At 39.1% G+C, this 18,097-nt stretch overlaps 1 protein-coding gene across 1 annotated transcript; it reads right to left on the bottom strand.

Moving 5' to 3' along the window:
- Positions 1–580: 580 nt before the first annotated feature.
- Positions 581–17,393, bottom strand: TMEM19 (transmembrane protein 19). The gene is made up of 6 exons (XM_082849763.1): positions 16,716–17,393; positions 14,369–14,482; positions 6,842–6,979; positions 6,208–6,462; positions 4,998–5,207; positions 581–3,002 (listed from the first exon to the last, which is right to left on the bottom strand). The coding sequence occupies exons 1-6, from the start codon at positions 16,843–16,845 to the stop codon at positions 2,836–2,838; spliced, it is 1,014 nt and encodes a 337-aa protein (XP_082705889.1). The 5' UTR covers positions 16,846–17,393; the 3' UTR covers positions 581–2,835.
- Between the last annotated feature and the right edge of the window lie 704 nt (positions 17,394–18,097).

Below are 18,097 nucleotides of genomic sequence, written 5' to 3'. Positions count from 1 at the left end.
TTCTGCAACAAAAACTGATCTGACCTGATCTGAGGCTCTCATAGTCTCAGTTAACACACTTACTGGTGGTATTTGCGTTTGATAATGGGTGCCATCCTAGACTCTTTTGGGGTTTTTTTGTTTGGTTGTTTTTTTTAAAGAAGATGTTGGGGGTAGGAGTTTATTAATTAATTTATTTATTTTTGCTTGATGGGTCTTCGTTTCTGTGCGAGGGCTTTCTCTAGTTGTGGCAAGTGCGGGCCACTCTTCATCGCGGCCTCTCTTGTTGCGGAGCACAGGCTCCAGATGCGCAGGCTTGGTAGTTTTGGCTCACGGGCCTAGTTGCTCCGCAGCACGTGGGATCCTCCCGGGGCTCGAACCCGTGTCCCCTGCATTAGCAGGCAGATTCTCAACCACTGCGCCACCAGGGAAGCCCTCTTTTGGGATTATTGAGTAAAATATTTTATAGGTACCCTATCACTTTCTAAAATCTGAAAAATTTTGATTCTAAAACACAACTAACCCTAGGTTTTCAAACAAAGGATTGTGAAGCAGTATGTCCCCAAAGTGTTACTGATGTGGTGATTCCACCAAACCCCAAATGTCTCCAATGAGTATTTTTGCCCCAAAGTATGTCATGAGGATGAATCTCCAGGAAAAGAGAAAAGAGGCATGTTAGAACAGCTGTAGGAGTAAAGAGGCTGCACAAAAAACTGCCACAGGAATGATCTGGTAAGTGATGTAGCTCTAAGACTGTATAATTACCAGAAGCTATCCATCCATAAAGACAGCACACGGCACTGCTGCTAATAGTTGTCTGCATAAAAATGAAAATTCCCACTCTTTTGAGACTTTTAGGTATAGGATATTCTTTTCTTTTTTATCTTTTTTTTAAAGACATATGACATTAGTTTCAGGTGTACAACACAATGATTGGACATTTGTGTATGGATATTCTTATTTAGTAGTTCTCAACCTGTTTAACCATTAGACTATCCCAGGGAGGGAGCTTTCTAAAAATGACCCATGCATGGGTCTCACTTTCAGACATTTTGATTTACTTGGTCTAGAAAGGAGCCTTGACAACAGCATTTTAAAAAACTCCCTACATGACTCTAATGGGCAGCCAGAGATTTAAAATGTCCCAGTACCCAGGCTGTACCCCAGACTAGACACAATCTTTGGGTGAAGCCCAGACACAAGTAATTTTTTTAAAGATGCTCAGGTGATGCTAATGTATACACAAAGCAGATGGGTTGCGACCCACTGAGTTTCTTGGCTTAAGGCTTAAGTGTGTCAACTGTTTTTAAAAAATTCTTCTTGGGGCTTCCCTGGTGGCGCGGTGTTTGGGAGTTCGCCTACCGGTGCAGGGGACACGGGTTCGTGCCCTGGTCCGGGAGGATCCTGCGTGCCGCGGAGCGGCTGGGCCCTTGAGCCATGGCCGCTGAGCCTGCGCGTCTGGAGCCTGTGCTCCGCGGCGGCAGAGGCCACGGCAGTCAGAGGCCCGCGTACCGCAAAAAAAAAAAAAAAAAAAAAAAAAAAATTCTTCCTTAACCAAGTCATTTCTAGATAATCACTGTAGCAGGGTCACCAACAAAGAAAATAAAGCTTTCTCCACTCTGACAGTGGCTTATTCATATCATCTCTCAATTTTTTTATGAATGCAAAAGGGGAAGGGGAAGAAAGGTATGGAAATCACATGAGAAATATTTCAAAATACTTTAGCACAATAATCCATGCTATGTTAAACCCCTTTAGTGCGTACATCAAAGTGAAGAACAAAACTGAGAAGTAGAATTCACTTTGTTTGAGGCTATATGTAAAGGAGAGCACAACTTAGAAGGTACATAATAGGAAATCATAGCATTTTCCAGTGAATTCTAGGACAGCAAATGAAATAATAATTGCAATAATTTTCCAGTGACTCTTTAACTGGTCAAGATGCCAATGTAAATCAGATTCCTAGACAAATTTCAAAGAAAGCTAGAAAATACATTAAAAATATTAAATTCAAGATAATTTCTGCTCAGAAACAAACTAAAACATATAGTAAGGTGCATATTTTTTAGATGTATCTCTTTTCCTTTACCTAAAAATAAATTTTTTTCATGCATTCTAATGGTCACATGAAAAAGACATTTACTTTTTTTCATCACTAACCCTGAGGAAGGAAAAACAAACGTGGAGTAGACCTCACAGCTCACCAGGAACCAAACTCCACACTTTTTTTTTTTTTTTTTTGCGGTACGCGGGCCTCTCACTGTTGTGGCCTCTCCCGTTGCGGAGCACAGGCTCCGGACGTGCAGGCTCAGCGGCCATGGCTCACGGGCCCAGCCGCCCCAACTCCACACTTTTTACAATAATAAATGGCAAGTAATGGGAGAAGTCCAGGATACTACACTTATTGAGGCTTCCACACACATCGGTTTAAATACTTAAAACAGATACAACATTTGGATAATTGGCATGGTGACATTTCTCTGCCACAACTGAGCCATTTAAAAATTTTATTACTTTTAGTCCCTTTACTGATTTAAACAAACAAAATAAAATTTATATCTACCATGCAGGAACTTTCAGTTCAATATATAGGGACATTATAGTTTCACGGCTCAAGTTCCATTCAGCAGAAGAAAAATATGCATAAATTCTATGAGCCTTGTCTTTCACCAAAAAGATATTAGTTGTTAAAATGGAGTTCAGAGAGAGGAAAAACGTGGAGTTCCATTGTAATGGAATAGAAGAGAAGCTGGCATTTCTGCTTTGTCATTACAATTACTCTTCTTGGGATGAGACTTAGAATTGCAAATTTAGCTGAATTTACCGAAGTTTTAACTTTAGTAAATGAAATAAAATTCACTGTCTGGGCCAAAAACCCCAAGCAGCTGCTGTTGGGAGCAAGAGGGCGACAAGGACAGAAGAAAACAGATTCACGGCATTGTTATCAAGAATGGGTTTCCCTGCTATGTACTTCACCTCATTCGCTGGGCTGCTGACCACCATGCCAGTGCTTTCATCCAAACCTGCAATGAAAAAGAAGCAAGTGAGGTGGAAAATCCAAATGACTTGAAAAAAAAAATTAGCTTTCTCCTCCAAAGGAGATAATCTTTCAAAGATTCTCAGCCATTCGTAAAATGACTTTAGAGGATAATGTATATGATGAGTGATACGGAACCCATGATTACAAAAGGTCTCTTTGAATAAATGGGTTTCAATACACCTCAATGCTGCTCTCTCAACAATGCTGGAGTTCTTTCCAAAGTAGAAGGGAGAAACTGAAAAGCAGAGATGGCATGAAACTGGCAGACAGGGCTTGCCTTCCCAGTGGCTCCCCTCCTAAGACCAACCTGTGAGACTCCTGAGAATAGGAGCTTCTACAATGGATACCCAGGAGTAGCAAGGTGCTTACACAAAGAAGGCACACAAAGATGAATCTAATCTGCTCCCCAGCCCACATTTTTTTCCCCAACCCACTTAATATGATCAGAAACTTCCCAGTTAGAGCCCAGTTTAGAATAAAACCTAGGCTCTTTACAAAGACGTGTAATGGGTGTGTGTGTGTGTGTGTGTGTGTGTGTGTGTGCACGTGCGTGTGCATATATGGTTACTAACCCTTTAGTATAAATTAAAATCAGATTGCTTCCTCCTCAGCATCTAGATAAGACTAATGAACCTGAGAGAACAAATGTTCTGATGGTGGAAAGGGGAGTGGAAGTAAAAGTCGATTATCTTGGGACATGAAGAGAATTGGGAGCACTGTATTCAGGGAACCATTCTCCAGATGTCTAGCCTCTTCACTGCATGAATCAAAGGAGAAAACGTGGTTGGTTAGAGGGTGGAGCAAATACACACCTAACAGAACATGTCAGTACACTGACATGACAGGAGAGCCTTAGATGCAAAGCACAGAAAATTCTGGAGAAAATGGACTCTCTCATATATCTTGAGTGAGACTAAAAACTCAGTGGGGAGGATAGCAAACATGATGTCACAGTAGAAAAGTACATCATATGTGTAGAGTCAGATTATTAGAATAATTATTTCTCAAATGGACTTGGAAAATAAATGGAAGGAGGGACATTATAATGATCTGACTCCAAAATTCTGCGTCCGTGGGATTAGGTAAAGTCCCATAAGCAAAAGCATCTGTCTCCTGCACTATCCTATCTTCCCTACAGAGCTTCTACTCATTGCTCTGTAGGAGTAATTCTCTTTCAATCAATTTGACACAAAAGAATGAGAAATTCAAAATGGTAGAGGAGACTTTGCTCTTTCATTCTGGGTCCCCCAACAACCTGTGTCTTGGCAATTGTTTTTATTATCACATCTCTTTTTTTCCTTTTCCATATTTCTTCCCAATTTCTTTCTTTTTTTTAAAGATTTATTTATTTATTTATTTTGGGCTGCGTAGGGACTTAGTTGCAGCACGCAGGCTCTTCATTGTGGTGCGCGGGCTTCTCTCTAGCTGTGGCGTGTGGATTTTCTCTTCTCTAGTCGTGGCGTGCAGGCTCCAGGGCACTAGAGCTCTGTAGTTTGTGGCACGCAGGCTCTCGAGTTGACGCGTGCGAGCTCAGCAGTCATGGCACGTGGGCTTAGTTGCCCCACGGCATGTGAGATCTTAGTTCCCTGACCAGGGATTGAACCTGAATCCCCTGCACTGTAAGGCAGATTCTTTACCACTGGACCACGAGGGAAGTCCCCCCATTTTTTTTAAGGACACATTTATTCAGTGTCATGATCAGACTACTGCATTTAACAATTAACAGCATGGGTGAAAAAAACAACCCTACATTAAAAATCCTTGTTGTAATGCTCTACACTTTCCACAGAAAAGAAACTAAAATAACTTATTATACAATTAGTCAAAAATACAGTCCTCGAATTTTTTGCCCATAAACATGAGTGTTGTCTAAAACATATCTTCTTTGTAGCAGCTAGGCCCTGCCACCAGTGTGCATGGCTGAGTTCCCATTTCTTTAATACACCAATAAGTTACAACAATAAGGTAATGTTCTTACCACTAAATTGCATGGTAGCTCCTAAATACGAATCCACAATTGATCCTAGTAATCCAGCCAGACCCCCAAATGCAATAATTGGCCACTGAGGAGCAGAAATGTCTAAATCATTAACAAAAACCAACTGCGTGAGGAAGTATGCAATGCCCACAAAGGTCCCTCCAAGGAGACTGGAGGCAAGGCCCACCATCGTAACTCCTCCGTTGGTCCCTAAAGAAGAACATGGATAAAATCATCTGGTTAACAATCAGCAAACGCATAAAGTCAAAAAAAGCAAAATATTTTGGTACCTATCTAATCAAGACTAATTTAAAGAAAGGGTTCACTTTGATGCAATCCAAAGACCATCCTACTTAGAAAACAGGCTTTTCTCCTCAGTAACTCCTGACATTCTAAGCAGTGATGTGGAATAGTTTAGTAGAGCTAGACTGCCTGGTTTCAATCTTAGTCCTGTCATTTCCAAGTCTGGTTACTGTGGTGAAGTAACTAAGTTACTAAACTAAGTTACCTAACTTCTCTATGCCTTAGTTTACTCATTTGTAAGATGTAAACAATAAAAGGACCAATTCACATGGTTATTAAGGGTAAACAGTAATCCATGGAGAGCAGTTAGAACACTGCTTTGCACATAGTAGGTACTCAAATATGTTAACTGTTATTATGATGATGATGATGATGAAGGGGAAAAGAAGGAAAATGAGAGGAAGGAGGAGGAGACAATGATAAAGTACTAGTAGCAGTACTAGTAGTAGTAGTAGTTGATAATGATAATGGGGAAATGAGATATACATTGAAGCACTAACCACATAACAGGCTCCCAAGAAATACTGTATCATTTCCTTCCTTTTCCTTTCCCACTGATAAGCCTGTGGGCCAATCTCTATGTTTCTATATCATTTATCTAGGAATTACTAACACTTCCTTCCTAAAAATATTATTTATTATCACCGATTTAATATCCTATAGCGATTTTCCAATTAAGGAGACAAACTGAAATTCTTAAAAGGCTTTTAAATAAGAAACACAATAAATCAAGAGGCTTTTTGTTCATTTTTTTTAACATCCTTATTGTAGTATAATTGCTTTATGGTGTGTTAGTTTCTGCTTTATAACAAAGTGAATCAGTTATACATATACATATGTTCCCATATCTCTTCCCTCTTGCGTCTCCCCATTTTTGTTTTTTAAAGAAACTTAAATAAAGACTCACCTACTGGAACTTTCTCCCAGGTTGTTATCAGCCTCGGTGGGCTTTTACTCAGAACAGTGCCAACTTCTGAAGCCCATGTGTCTCCAGCAGAGCAGGCCAGTGCAGCCAAGAGAGACAAACACATCCAAGAAGCAGTGTGCTGCTTGGAAAAATCTATTGGGATTTCCCCAGGGCCATTTTCTATCATGTATAGCAGGGCCAGCTCTGTGGGCACAGCTCCATTACAGAATACCTGAATCCAATTCCTCTGCCCACCTAGGAACAAACAAGGGAATGAAAAGGACAAAAAATATTTTCTCCTCAGGAGGAAAATCATGCATTTTTAGGAACTTACATTTCAAAACTTAAAAGAAAAATGACTAAAATTTCAAAAATGACTAAAAGTGGGATGGTAACTTTGCCCACATTCTATATTGTTTTAGAATAATGAATGATAGACTTCAGTATTTCTACAATTCTGCTGTTATTTGCTATTGTGGTAAAGTAATAATAAACTATATCAGGCTACTACTAAAGTAATTCTCATAAAATTTATGTTTCAATAGTCTAAACATGTTCTGATTAAAAGCTTATGATATGTTAAGATGAAATAAAGGTTCCTATTTTAAGTAACGTTAAACATAATTCATTCTACCTTCCTTGTATTCTGAATCTAGACGTTTCTTTGTTTCTCCCCTCCATTTAGTGAGTCTTGAGGAAGAAAGAAAAAACATCAGCAAAGAGGTGAAAAAGCTGAAATTTGCAACGGTTAGGATAAATCCAACCACGAGCCCTGAAAGAAACACATATATACACAAAATTACACTTAGTCCATACATTAATGCTGTGAAAAAAAGAATGATTTTTTTCAGTTATTTTCATATTATAACTGGAAATGTTCATTTCCCATACCTTTATATTTTTACCAACTAAGATATTACCAAACAGTATAGGGTCTTTCAAGTTTCTATTTTTTACATTTTCCCCCCATAGCCTGGGATGTTTTTCTACTTTACAAGGAAAATTCAATAAATAGAGCATCCAAGAGTAAATCTAGGAGAGAGAGGCATATAGAAAACAAATTCCAACATGACAGAAGTAAGTCTCCCCTTATTAGTAATTATTTTAAATGTAAATGGGTTAAATGATCCAATCAAAAGATGGAGATTGGCAAAATGGATAAAAATACGTGGTCCAACTATATGCTGTCTACAAGAGACTCACTTTAAATCCAAAGACACAAATAGTCTGAAAGTAAAAGGATTGAAAAAGATAATCCATGCAAATAAGTGACCAAAAGAGAGCAGCAGTGGCTATACTAATATCAGACAAGATAGACGAGCTCAAGACAGCATTCATGTGACATGATCTCCCTCTCTCCCTCTTTTTTTTTTTTTTTTAGCATTTCTTTTCTTTTGGGCATAACAAAATGCTCAAGGCTCATCTTAGACCTACCTTGCCCCAGCCCTGGAAGCAACCGTTTCTCTGAGGAGCTCTGGTTCATTACAGTGGGGAATGAAGGTCAGAGGTCAAAATCTAGGCTTATGGTGTGTTCTAGTATATTTGCTTTTTGTGGACAAAGCAAGTGAATACACACACACACAAATATACACACATGCATATATATGCATGCTTATATATGGGAACATACACATGTATATACACATACACATAAATATTTGGGGAATCACAAGATCACACCAGTAACTCCAGTTTCAATCTATCTCCACAGGTTCTCTCTTGCTTTTCCCCATTCCATATTTGTATGCCTTTTTCCTTAGTTAGAACTCTGGCCTCAAACAACAATGACAATTTCACTCATCTGCTCCATCTCTATTACATCTAAAAAACTGTTTTAGAATTGCTTCACCCATACTACAACAAAAACAAACCTACTAAAAATAGTAATTTGTAATTCTCCCCTTCCTGTAACCCCAGACTGAAGGAATAAAGAATATAGTTAAATACTGGGTCCATAAGTTACTCTTTTTCTTTTTCTCCCTTCAGTGAGCTTATAGTATTCATTTAAAATACAGTTGGGTTCATCTGTTTTAGTTTGCTTTCAGTTTTAGATCCCCCCCCCCTTCCCAACTTCACTGATATTCTTAAACATGCTTTTAAAAGTCACACTTACACAAAAAGGTATATTTAGAGAGGTGTCACTTCCTCCCATGTCCCTTCTGCCCCTCCCTCTATATTTTGCTCTCTTTCCATTCTTTGTATGTATTCAACATCATTGTTCTCCAGTTTATCATTCCTGTGTTTTCTTTTATGAAGATAAGCAGATATATGCATGTTTTCTTATTTTTCCTTCTTCCTTACACAAGGAAGGATTTTGTGATTTTGAACTTTCTCTATATGTGATTTTGAACTTTCTCTATATGTGATTTTGAACTTTCAAGCACACTTTTGACAATTTTATCTTCCTTCTTTCAGGGAGAAAATGTGCTAGTCTGCCACTGAGTACTCAGATCAGTGGCACCCAAGAGTGGCAACCATGGCGTTCATGGTTGACAATTTCTGCTCTCTGGAACTCGTAAGATAAATAGATTGAGTTTTGCTATATTAAGATTTATTTTTATTAAATAACACAATAAGCAAAGTTCTACTAAGTAACAGAATAGATATTAAATAATTATTAAATAAGTTACCATGTATTTAATAAATAAGTATTAAATAATAGAACAAGGGACCAGGTTCCTATTTCTGTAGCAATAGGAAATTTTCTATTGGTTAGCTCCATCCTGACTGATTGATCCATCCAGAGATACTCGGTTATTGGCATTTTACTTATGTTTAGTACTTTTTTACTGAGAGTGCAAGAAATCGCTATAATGCTGTATAAAGTAAAATAAAGTGCTTCAGCTCTGGAGTTGAACAGACTCGAGTTAAAATCTTGACTCTTCCACTTACTTCTGCATGACTAGATGTTACCTAACTTTAAGCCTCAATTTCTCATTGGTGTATTAAGAAGAATAATAATTCCTACCTCACTGGCTTGATGTGAAAAGTTAAATGAGATAATTTTTATAATATGCTTATTATAAACCCAGCATGTAAGAGGCCCGTAATAAATGTTATCTAATATCATTGGCAATAATGGCAGTTACAGTGGCAAAACCTCAACAAGAACATCATTATTATTGCAATTATGTGTTATTATTATAATAACAAAGATGAATATTATTATGTTACCCAACCTTTAAGTTTTTTCAATTGTTTTTAAACTTATTACAAAATTACTACATGGGTATTGGAGGGGAAAGCCAAAACATACAGAAGTCAAAGTGCCTCCTTCCCTCACCACCGCCACTCCCATCCCTTCTCTATGGTCAGTCACTGTTAACAATTTGTTCCACAGTCTTAAGCACACCCAAAGTGAGATGGCCCTAAAAAAACCTACACTGATATGCTACAAAAAGGAATCTACATCCTTTTTACTTCAAACACCTCAAAATATCACATGAAGTGATCAGTGTTCAAGTTGATGACAGGTTCGGAATGAGGAAATAAATTGAAGCTAATGTGCTTTGAAGGAATGATTTCTTTTATGTAGTCTAAAAAATATCTTAGAACTTTTTGCATCTCCCAGTTATGACAACTTTTAGATTAGTAACTGCTAACTCCACTTGGTGTCTTTTCCACCTCTTCAACCCACCTCTATCATCTTTAATCGTCCGTGCTAAGGAGTTAATTTGCATAACAATCGGATGCTCCCAAAGACTGTGAAGACTCAAGAATTATGGCTGCCTTCTGAGCTTAAAACAGGTAAATTCTATAACTGGCAGATGCCATCTAGGGAAGTAAAACAACACTGTCTACAAATGTCTTTGATAGTGGGAGTAGAGTTACCCAAAATTCCAACCAAGGGGACCTGGGAATAATATCTGGGAGACAGGAAAGGGAAAGGTAGGACTGGAATTTTATAACTTAATAAACTCAAACCTAATCAATTATATTATAAGTAATTTGCCTAGAGAAAGACTATGGGAATCAAAAGAAGGCTGGTTAGCCCAAAATACAGAATATGAAGGCCAAGAGAACCAGAGGTTGGCAGACGTAAATACTATATAAGGGACAGGACTGTTTGACCTGTGGATTTGCATTACTGACTGTTTCTCAGACTCTGTACTCTGCCAAAGCAACCTTCTCATTACAATCTGACTTCTCAAGTGGTCTGACTGCAAGAACTGGACATGTCTGAACAGTGATGTTTGTATTCCACTTGGCCCAGTAGTTCTATATTTTATCAGATTAATAAAGTAGCATTCTGGCTCATATATTAGTCTCTTATAACAATGGCAACATAAACCAGTTTTCTTGGCTCTAATCAACTCTGGGTACCTGATAGAATGAGGTTTCTATTTCAAAAGACTGAACGCCAGACCCGAATTATGATAACCAAAGAGGTAAGGCCATCCTTGTGAGAACACATAGAGCACAACCACTGGCCCTTCCTGACAACACCTCATTGGCTGTGCACTTCCATTACACTTACAGCATCTCCTTCTGGGGATTAAATGCCTCAAACCCATCTTACTTATCATCTGTCTCCTCTGACAGTGGGATTTTTATCTATTTTGTTCATTACTAAGTCTTCAGTGCCCAGAACAATGTCTGGCATACAGGGGACCCTTACTAAATATTTGTTGAATGAATGAATTAAAAAAAATGGGAAACCATTAAGCCTAAGCGTCTTGGCAAGTGAAATTAAATTTAAACTTGTCAAGCCAAGAGACTGATGACAAACTGTCCACACAGACATGTTCAAAGGAACACACTGAAAAACTAGACTAGACAACACTTTCTTGGAGCAAATCACCTGCACAGTGCTTTACAGTTTACAAGTACATTCTCACATAACCCCTCATGTGATCCTCTCCTTATTCTAGAAGCATTCTTTCTCTCAAGGAGACAAGAGCCCTTCACTTCAGTGTCCACCCTAAGCAATGCCTCAACCCCTCCCCTCTTCCTTCAACACTGAGGTATATGTTCCTGTGTCACAGAGGACTCTAAATACCCAGATCCTGAGGAAGTGCTGAAACTCTTCTCAATCCCAAGCACACTAAAGACATGGTATGGCAAACCTTAGTAAAATTCCTATGACTGTAATAGTAGTTGTGGAAGGAAAACAATACTAACATTTATAAAATACATGTTGCTATTTTATGAGTGCCAGGTCCTGTGCTAAGCATTTTACACATATGACTCCTCATGATAAGTCAATGCTATAGATAATATTATTCCCTCTAATTTGATGGGTGGGAAAATTATAACACAAAGTTTAAGTGACTTGCAGTTATACTTCAGGACAGTATTCCCAAGTACTATGATATACCTTGAATCAACATTACAGTTTTTTGTCCTTAAGGAAAAAAAAAAAACTCCAAACAAAAATGATACCAAAATTCCACAGAATGCAATGACTAGGAAAAGGGTAGTGGTTTTAAAATCAATCTACATATATTTCCTAAGCACTATTATAAGAGCATGTAGCGCTATTCAAAAAAGCTTAGGACACAGAAGAATATGATACACTCTGTGTCTTTGGGGAGTTTATTGTATAATACTTTATAGTTTAAAAAGATATGTTGTCCCACACATTATCTTGTTTGAGCCTCACCAATAAGCCCATAAGGACCTATTTCATAGGAGATGAAGAAAGTGAGTCTCTGAGGAGTTACGTGACATGGACAAGTTCACAAAGATAGCAGATGGCAATGCTACAATTCAAATATATATCTTTTAATTCTTTTTTTAAAAGTCTTTACTGAATTTGTTATAATATTGCTTCTGTTTTATGTTTTGGTTTTTTGGCCACAAGGCATGTGGGATCTTAGCTCCCCGACCAGGGATCCAACCTGCTCCCCCTGCACTGGAAGGCGAAGTCTTAACCACTGGAACACCAGGGAAGTCCCTACATCTTCTAATTCTAAATCAAGCCAGGTAGGAGAGGAGTAGAGGCCAAAGGGCCAGGAGGCAGAAAAGGAAATGGTAGTAGGAAAGAAAAAAAAGTGGAGATCAGAAAAGTAAGAGGAGAAACAGGATCATATACAGCATGGAAGCCAAAGGAAGACAGTACTTCAAGAAGAACTTGACGCTTCTTCCCACAGGTCAAGAACAATGAAAACCAAGGCAAGGCTACCTGAGAAAGGACATTTTTAGCAAAGCATAACTCTATATTGTTATATTCAAATAGAGATTGCTCAAATTATTTGTTATAAATGAGTAATTACTTTCAAAGTGCTAACAACAGATTTCTCAATTTCTCAACAGAAATGAACAGTGTATCTCAATTATGAAGAAGGAAAATGAGCATGATTCTGAAGAACTGTGCCTAATAATAAAAAGCACCCTATACATGTTGGCTATGTGCTAGGCTCTGAGCTAAAAACTTTATAGTAATTATCTCACTTAATTCTTACTGCAATCCTAAGAATGAAATCAGGGGTGGATCAAGATTTTGTGGGTCCTGATGCTTATAAATTGGGGGCCCTCTTTTTTTTGGGGGGGGGCCTCTTTTTAAAAAAAAGCACAAAAATATCTTTTATCTCTGTAAAATTTACAAAACAAGAAGACAATGAGAGCACATTGCTAGGGCTCTTCCTAGAACCTTGAAAGGTACCATTGTAAATGAAATGCCATGAAGTTTAAGCTTTATTACTTTCATGATTTGTCCTTCTCTAGGTTAAATTTTTTTTTATGCACAGGAAGCATTTATTTATTTTTTGAAATTTTTAAAAATTGAAGTATAGTTGATTTACAATGTTGTGTTAATTTCTAGGTTAGATATTAAAAACCCATTTCTCTGAAAACTGAGGTACAGAGAGGTTACGTGACTTTTCCAAAGCCATAACTCTTACTCAAACTCATCCTGCCTGATTCTAGTGCTTGTTCTTTTACTTATCAGGCTATATTGCCTCCGTGAAGGCCTGCTCTAGTTTATAAAACTTCATGAAACATCTGCTGTATGTAAACACAGAGGGGATAGGGTGTCTCTACAGTGCATTAGGGCTAATGATTATCAGCATTTTGAAGGCTAGGTAGGCAGCTTCAAGACCTGCCAGTTCTAAATAATCTTTATCCTGTAGTGATCTCAGCCTACAGGAAGTATTTGGTGGTGGTGGTGGGGGGGAATCCTCATGTCTTGGGGCTTATAACACTGGTAGGATATGAAAATCCCAAAGTCAGATCAGATCCCATCAATCCCCTGGTTCAAGGCAGGGGGGATTCTAGTTTGGGATAAAATCTTTACTGTGTCCTGATAAGCCCTGTATTATCTGGCCCTTACCCACTTCTTCAACTTTATCTTACTCTACTTTTCCTTTTCTTCCTATTTTCCAGTCAAATGAGCCTTATTCTCACACCTGAACAAGCCAGGCTTGAACATGTCAGGGCCTTTCTACTTGTCTGTCAGCGGAACATGCTTCTCTCAGATCTTCTCATTTCTGACTTCTTCAGGTCCCAGTTCAAAACAACCTCTTTAGAAGAAAGGTTAATCCAGACCCTATCCACAGAAGAATGCCCCACATTCCCCAATATACACACTTTATTATCTTTAATATTTTTCTCATAAACTTTATCGTTATATTAAAAGTTTTATGTATTTTATGTTTATTATCTATCTGTACTAAAGAATAAAAGTTCCATAAAATCTGAAATCAGCTATATCCCCAGTTTCTAGAAGAGTGGCGCACAGTAACTGCTCAACAAATATTTGCTAGAAGAATAAATAAATGGCCTGTCCCCATCTCAACTCTGAAGAATGAATCAAGAATACTCAGTTGGGACTACTCTGCCTGAGGCTATTAATAGCAATTTCCAAGTGCTATTCTTCTCAATGGCTCCTCTATTTTACCTCGAGGAAAAATGTTCCAATGTTTCCACTAGCAGAAAATTTAAACCAACTCAGGAGCAGAATAACCAAGGTCCTCAAAAGTCTATCCTACTAATCTAGTTGTTATCAATTACAAGGTTCAATTTGTACATCACACTAAAAGGGTATGTTAGTTTCTGAAATTTTGACAGAATAGTAAAGTTGAGTAATGCATAACTTTATCATTGTCTAAAATATGCAACATTGTGATTTATAGGCTCATATATTCAGAATTTAGAAAACATGAGTTTAAATTATATAAGCAAGCACTTATTATATGGTTAAACATTCAAAAGAAAAACATACCTCCTAAAGCCCCACTATGATTTAGACTCTTCTTTTTAAAGCCATTAGAGACGATCAAAACGGGAACAAAAACTGAAAACAGCCAACGCCAAGGAGAAATAGGCTGTAAGTTACCTGAAAAATTATAAAGGTAGAGCATAAATTGTATGAAGCCTGCACAGGTTAGCTTTGGCTGCAAGTTTTGTTTTGTTTTGTTTTGTTTTTCGGTACGCGGGCCTCTCACTGTCTTGGCCTCTCCCGTTGCAGAGCACAGGCTCCGGACGCACAAGCTCAGCGGCTATGGCTCACGGGCCCAGCCACTCCGCGGCATGTGGGATCTTCCCGGACCGGGGCACGAACCCGCATCCCCTGCATCGGCAGGCGGACTCTCAACCACTACACCACCAGGGAAGCCCGGCTGCGAGTTTTGATAACTGCATTCTGGATTAAAATACTGTGGTAAGTAGAGAAACTGAGATAAAGCCACCAAAGTAAAATATTCATGTTGAGAATTATATATTTTCAGAGAGACAATCCTAGTGGGGAATGACCAAATAAGTCCTGTCCAAGTTTAGAGAACCATTTACAACTATTTATAATAATGGGTATTTGATAGATATTTGGAGATCTGAAATGAAGCTCTGGTTCTTTATTTTTTTGGAAAGGAGGCATGTATTCATTCTCAAGAACTGTATAGAACAAATACCTTTCTTAACAGGATCCAATTATTCCTCTCTCTACCTTTCACAGAGATTTTTTAAAATCCTCCCACAGGCTACACACCTCAGGACTCAAAGGTTAGCAACTGATTTTTCCAAAGGTTGCATCCAGCTCACAGATGTTTTGTTTAGCTAGCATAATTTTTTTCAGTTTGAATCAATATTTAAAGTTTAGGAAATTTCGTATAAAAATCCAGATTCTTGTTTTCTGTTTTTAAAAACTGGAAGTTCAGGCCCACGGGCAGAATTGACTACAGGTAGAGAAGTCACCTCCTTTAGACAGGTCATGGCTTTCCCATTTAAAGTCCCCGCCATTCCTGACAGACTCTTAAACACCAAGGCTGAGTGATTATAGTAAAGAAAAGTGTGAACTATTGCTTGTGCCCAGGTTTCTATCAAAAATTGGAAAATGCAAGACAAAGAGGGTGAAATGTTAAAAAAAAAAAATTGGGAAAATCCTATTTCTAGAAGTGTAAACTGTTCCCATGTGTTTAATATGCACAGTAAAGCCTTGGAGAGCTTCACTTATCTGCATCAGGTGCCTGGCCCCAAGGGGTCACTTCAATTTACAAATCCTGATTTATTCTATGTAGTTCAAGTCATAGTTAATACTGGCATTAAGGAGAATCTTCTCACATACCTCTCCTCCCCGAGCCCTCATCCCCTACTGGGAATCATTATGAATGAACAGCCTTGAAAGCACGTGTACCCTGGAGAACATGCACTCGATTATTCACATGTTTTTTTGCAAAAGGACTAAGGTCTAAAAAGGTAATCATTTATGATAAAACCATTTATAAGAGTTTACTTTCTCACTCTGTTTTTCACTTTTCCTTTGAACTGAACGGTATTGTTTTTATAAAGGGGTACCAAGGAAGTTTGTACAAAGGCATACTTATGCTCTAAGGCAGTTTCAAAATCTTAAAGATTTGAGGGCTTCCCTGGTGGCGCAGTGGTTGAGAGTCCACCTGCTGATGCAGGGGATACAGGTTCGTGCCCCGGTCCGGGAAGATCCCCCATGCCGCGGAGCAGCTGGGCCCCGTGAGCCATGGCCACTGAGCCTGCGCGTCCGGAGCCTGTGCTCCGCAACGGGAGGGGCCACAACAGTGAGAGGCCCGCGTACCGCAAAAAAGATTTGAGTTCAGAGTACCTCATATTTATGCAAATTGGCTTCAGCCTTTAAAACACGTCTGTTCTTTTGCAGTGACCAAACAGCAGACAAATCTTCCAAATCTCCAAATGTAAACATTGTATCATCATTTATTTTTACTTTTTATTTTTTACAGGACACATGAAACTGATAAACTTCCTTACTAATATTCTTATTAAAAGCATCACTGAAATTGCTTTGCAAAATTATGTTTAATCTCACTTATTTTTCACCAAGCTAGATGTAATAATTACATGAAATAAAAGACATTTTGGAACCGGTATAACTAGTATTATGACAAGCAGCATTTACTAAAAGCTTTAAAACGTTCAAGGCACTGCATATTTCCGTGTTAGTAAATGCAAATCAGGCCGTGGAAATTAAGTAAACACAACAGTTTATAACCATTCAGAAGATATGAGTTTTGGCTTTCACAATGGTACTTTCTAAATTTCACCGATTAGGTTATAGAAAGACAATTTAGAACATTCATACTCACCATAATAGGTGCTTGCAGTCATAGACATAATCCAGAAAGCTAAAGAAATGCAAATGATCAGACTCAGTATAACTATATTAGTTATCATCTCTATGTATTTTTTGTATGTATTGTGGTCAAGATCTGTCATGAAAAATAACAGTATGAACACCTTGGGGGGGAATATCTTGCGTTTCTGAGAAAAATAGTCATTTAAGTTGCCAGCCAAACATTCGTGTAGAGGCGAACATAAATGCCAACATCTTCCACCGTCCGAGAAAATAATATAAACCCAAACTATTTCCGGAAACTGGGCTGGTGGGGCGCTGCCGCAGAAGCCTGAGCGAGATTAACGCCTCCCTGCGAGAGCAAACCGCAACCTCTCAGACAGCGGCGGGCTCGCAGATCGCGGTCCCTTCACACCTGAACTTCGCAGCCGGGAAGGTGAAAGGGAAGCGGAGGCAGCCAATCAGCGGCCCGAGAGGGCGAGCTCCGCCCCCACCGCCCGCCCACGCGCTGACGCTGGGGGTCGGCAAATGCAGAGAGGCAGGGCGCGGTGCCGGAATTTGGGGTGTCCCGGTGGCAAGCCCCGAGTGACGGAGTGCGGTCACTCTCGACGGCCGCCCGCGCAGCCCTAGAGGCCGGGTCCAGGCGGCCAGGGCCGAGGACCCTGGAGCTCAGCTCGCTCCTCGCCGCTTGTCAGCGTCCCGTGGCTCGCCTTCTGCGCGCCTGCGCCGCGGCCACCCGTGGGCGTCGCCTCGCTTACGTGAGCGTTTAAAGGGCGGCTCCAAGGTCCAGAGGACCAAGCGAGGACTGCCTTCGGCAGGGTCCTGGTACGTTTGTAATGCTCTTTGGAGTCCGGACCCTTGGAACACCTATAAAAGTCTTGTGTTTGAGGACATACCCAAACGCTGAAAAGTGAAACCACCACCAAGGCAGTAACAGAATAGAGGAATGAAAGCAAGTGAACTTAGACCCAATAGACCATGTCAAGCATCAGATTCGAATGCTTTTTCGTCTGTGAACAGTTCATGGCATACAATATTATGGACTTCTTTGAGGTGGGGGATATATTGGGCTGTGGAAAGGGAATTTTATGACTGAGAAGATCACTTAAAAACAGCACCTGTAAGGTGCTGGACACTGTTAGCCGCTGGAAATGTAAAGATAGATCGACATAGTTCCTGCTATTGAATTCTCAAGTAATTATTATGTGGAACATTGTGGAAATTGTTCCCGCACCTCTCCTATTTAAAGTCTGTGCATTCAGTCAATTCACTTAGAAAGCAGAACAGCTTGTCACCTTAAACAAATGAATCTTGTGGCTTATTTCACGTTTTAATTAATTTTTGTTTGCTGGGTTAATAGTAACTAATTGATAATTACATTACATTCTGAACTTT

This window comes from Leucopleurus acutus, assembly GCF_964270905.1.
Source record: "Leucopleurus acutus genome assembly, chromosome: 11".
Taxonomy (NCBI): Eukaryota; Metazoa; Chordata; class Mammalia; order Artiodactyla; family Delphinidae; genus Leucopleurus; species Leucopleurus acutus.
Note: the sequence above shows the minus strand (reverse complement) of the source record. Positions and strands in the feature narration are given on the sequence as shown.

What these genes read in the sequence shown, in the direction of transcription:
- TMEM19 (XM_082849763.1), bottom strand. Translation starts at nt 16,845, where the DNA reads ATGACAGATCTTGACCACAATACATACAAAAAATACATAGAGATGATA. An exon ending in GACTGCAAGCACCTATTATG is followed by an intron (nt 14,483 to 16,715) that starts GTGAGTATGAAT and finishes ATAATTTTTCAG; the next exon opens with GTAACTTACAGCCTATTTCT. An exon ending in AGATTCAGAATACAAGGAAG is followed by an intron (nt 6,463 to 6,841) that starts GTAGAATGAATT and finishes GTTTGTTCCTAG; the next exon opens with GTGGGCAGAGGAATTGGATT.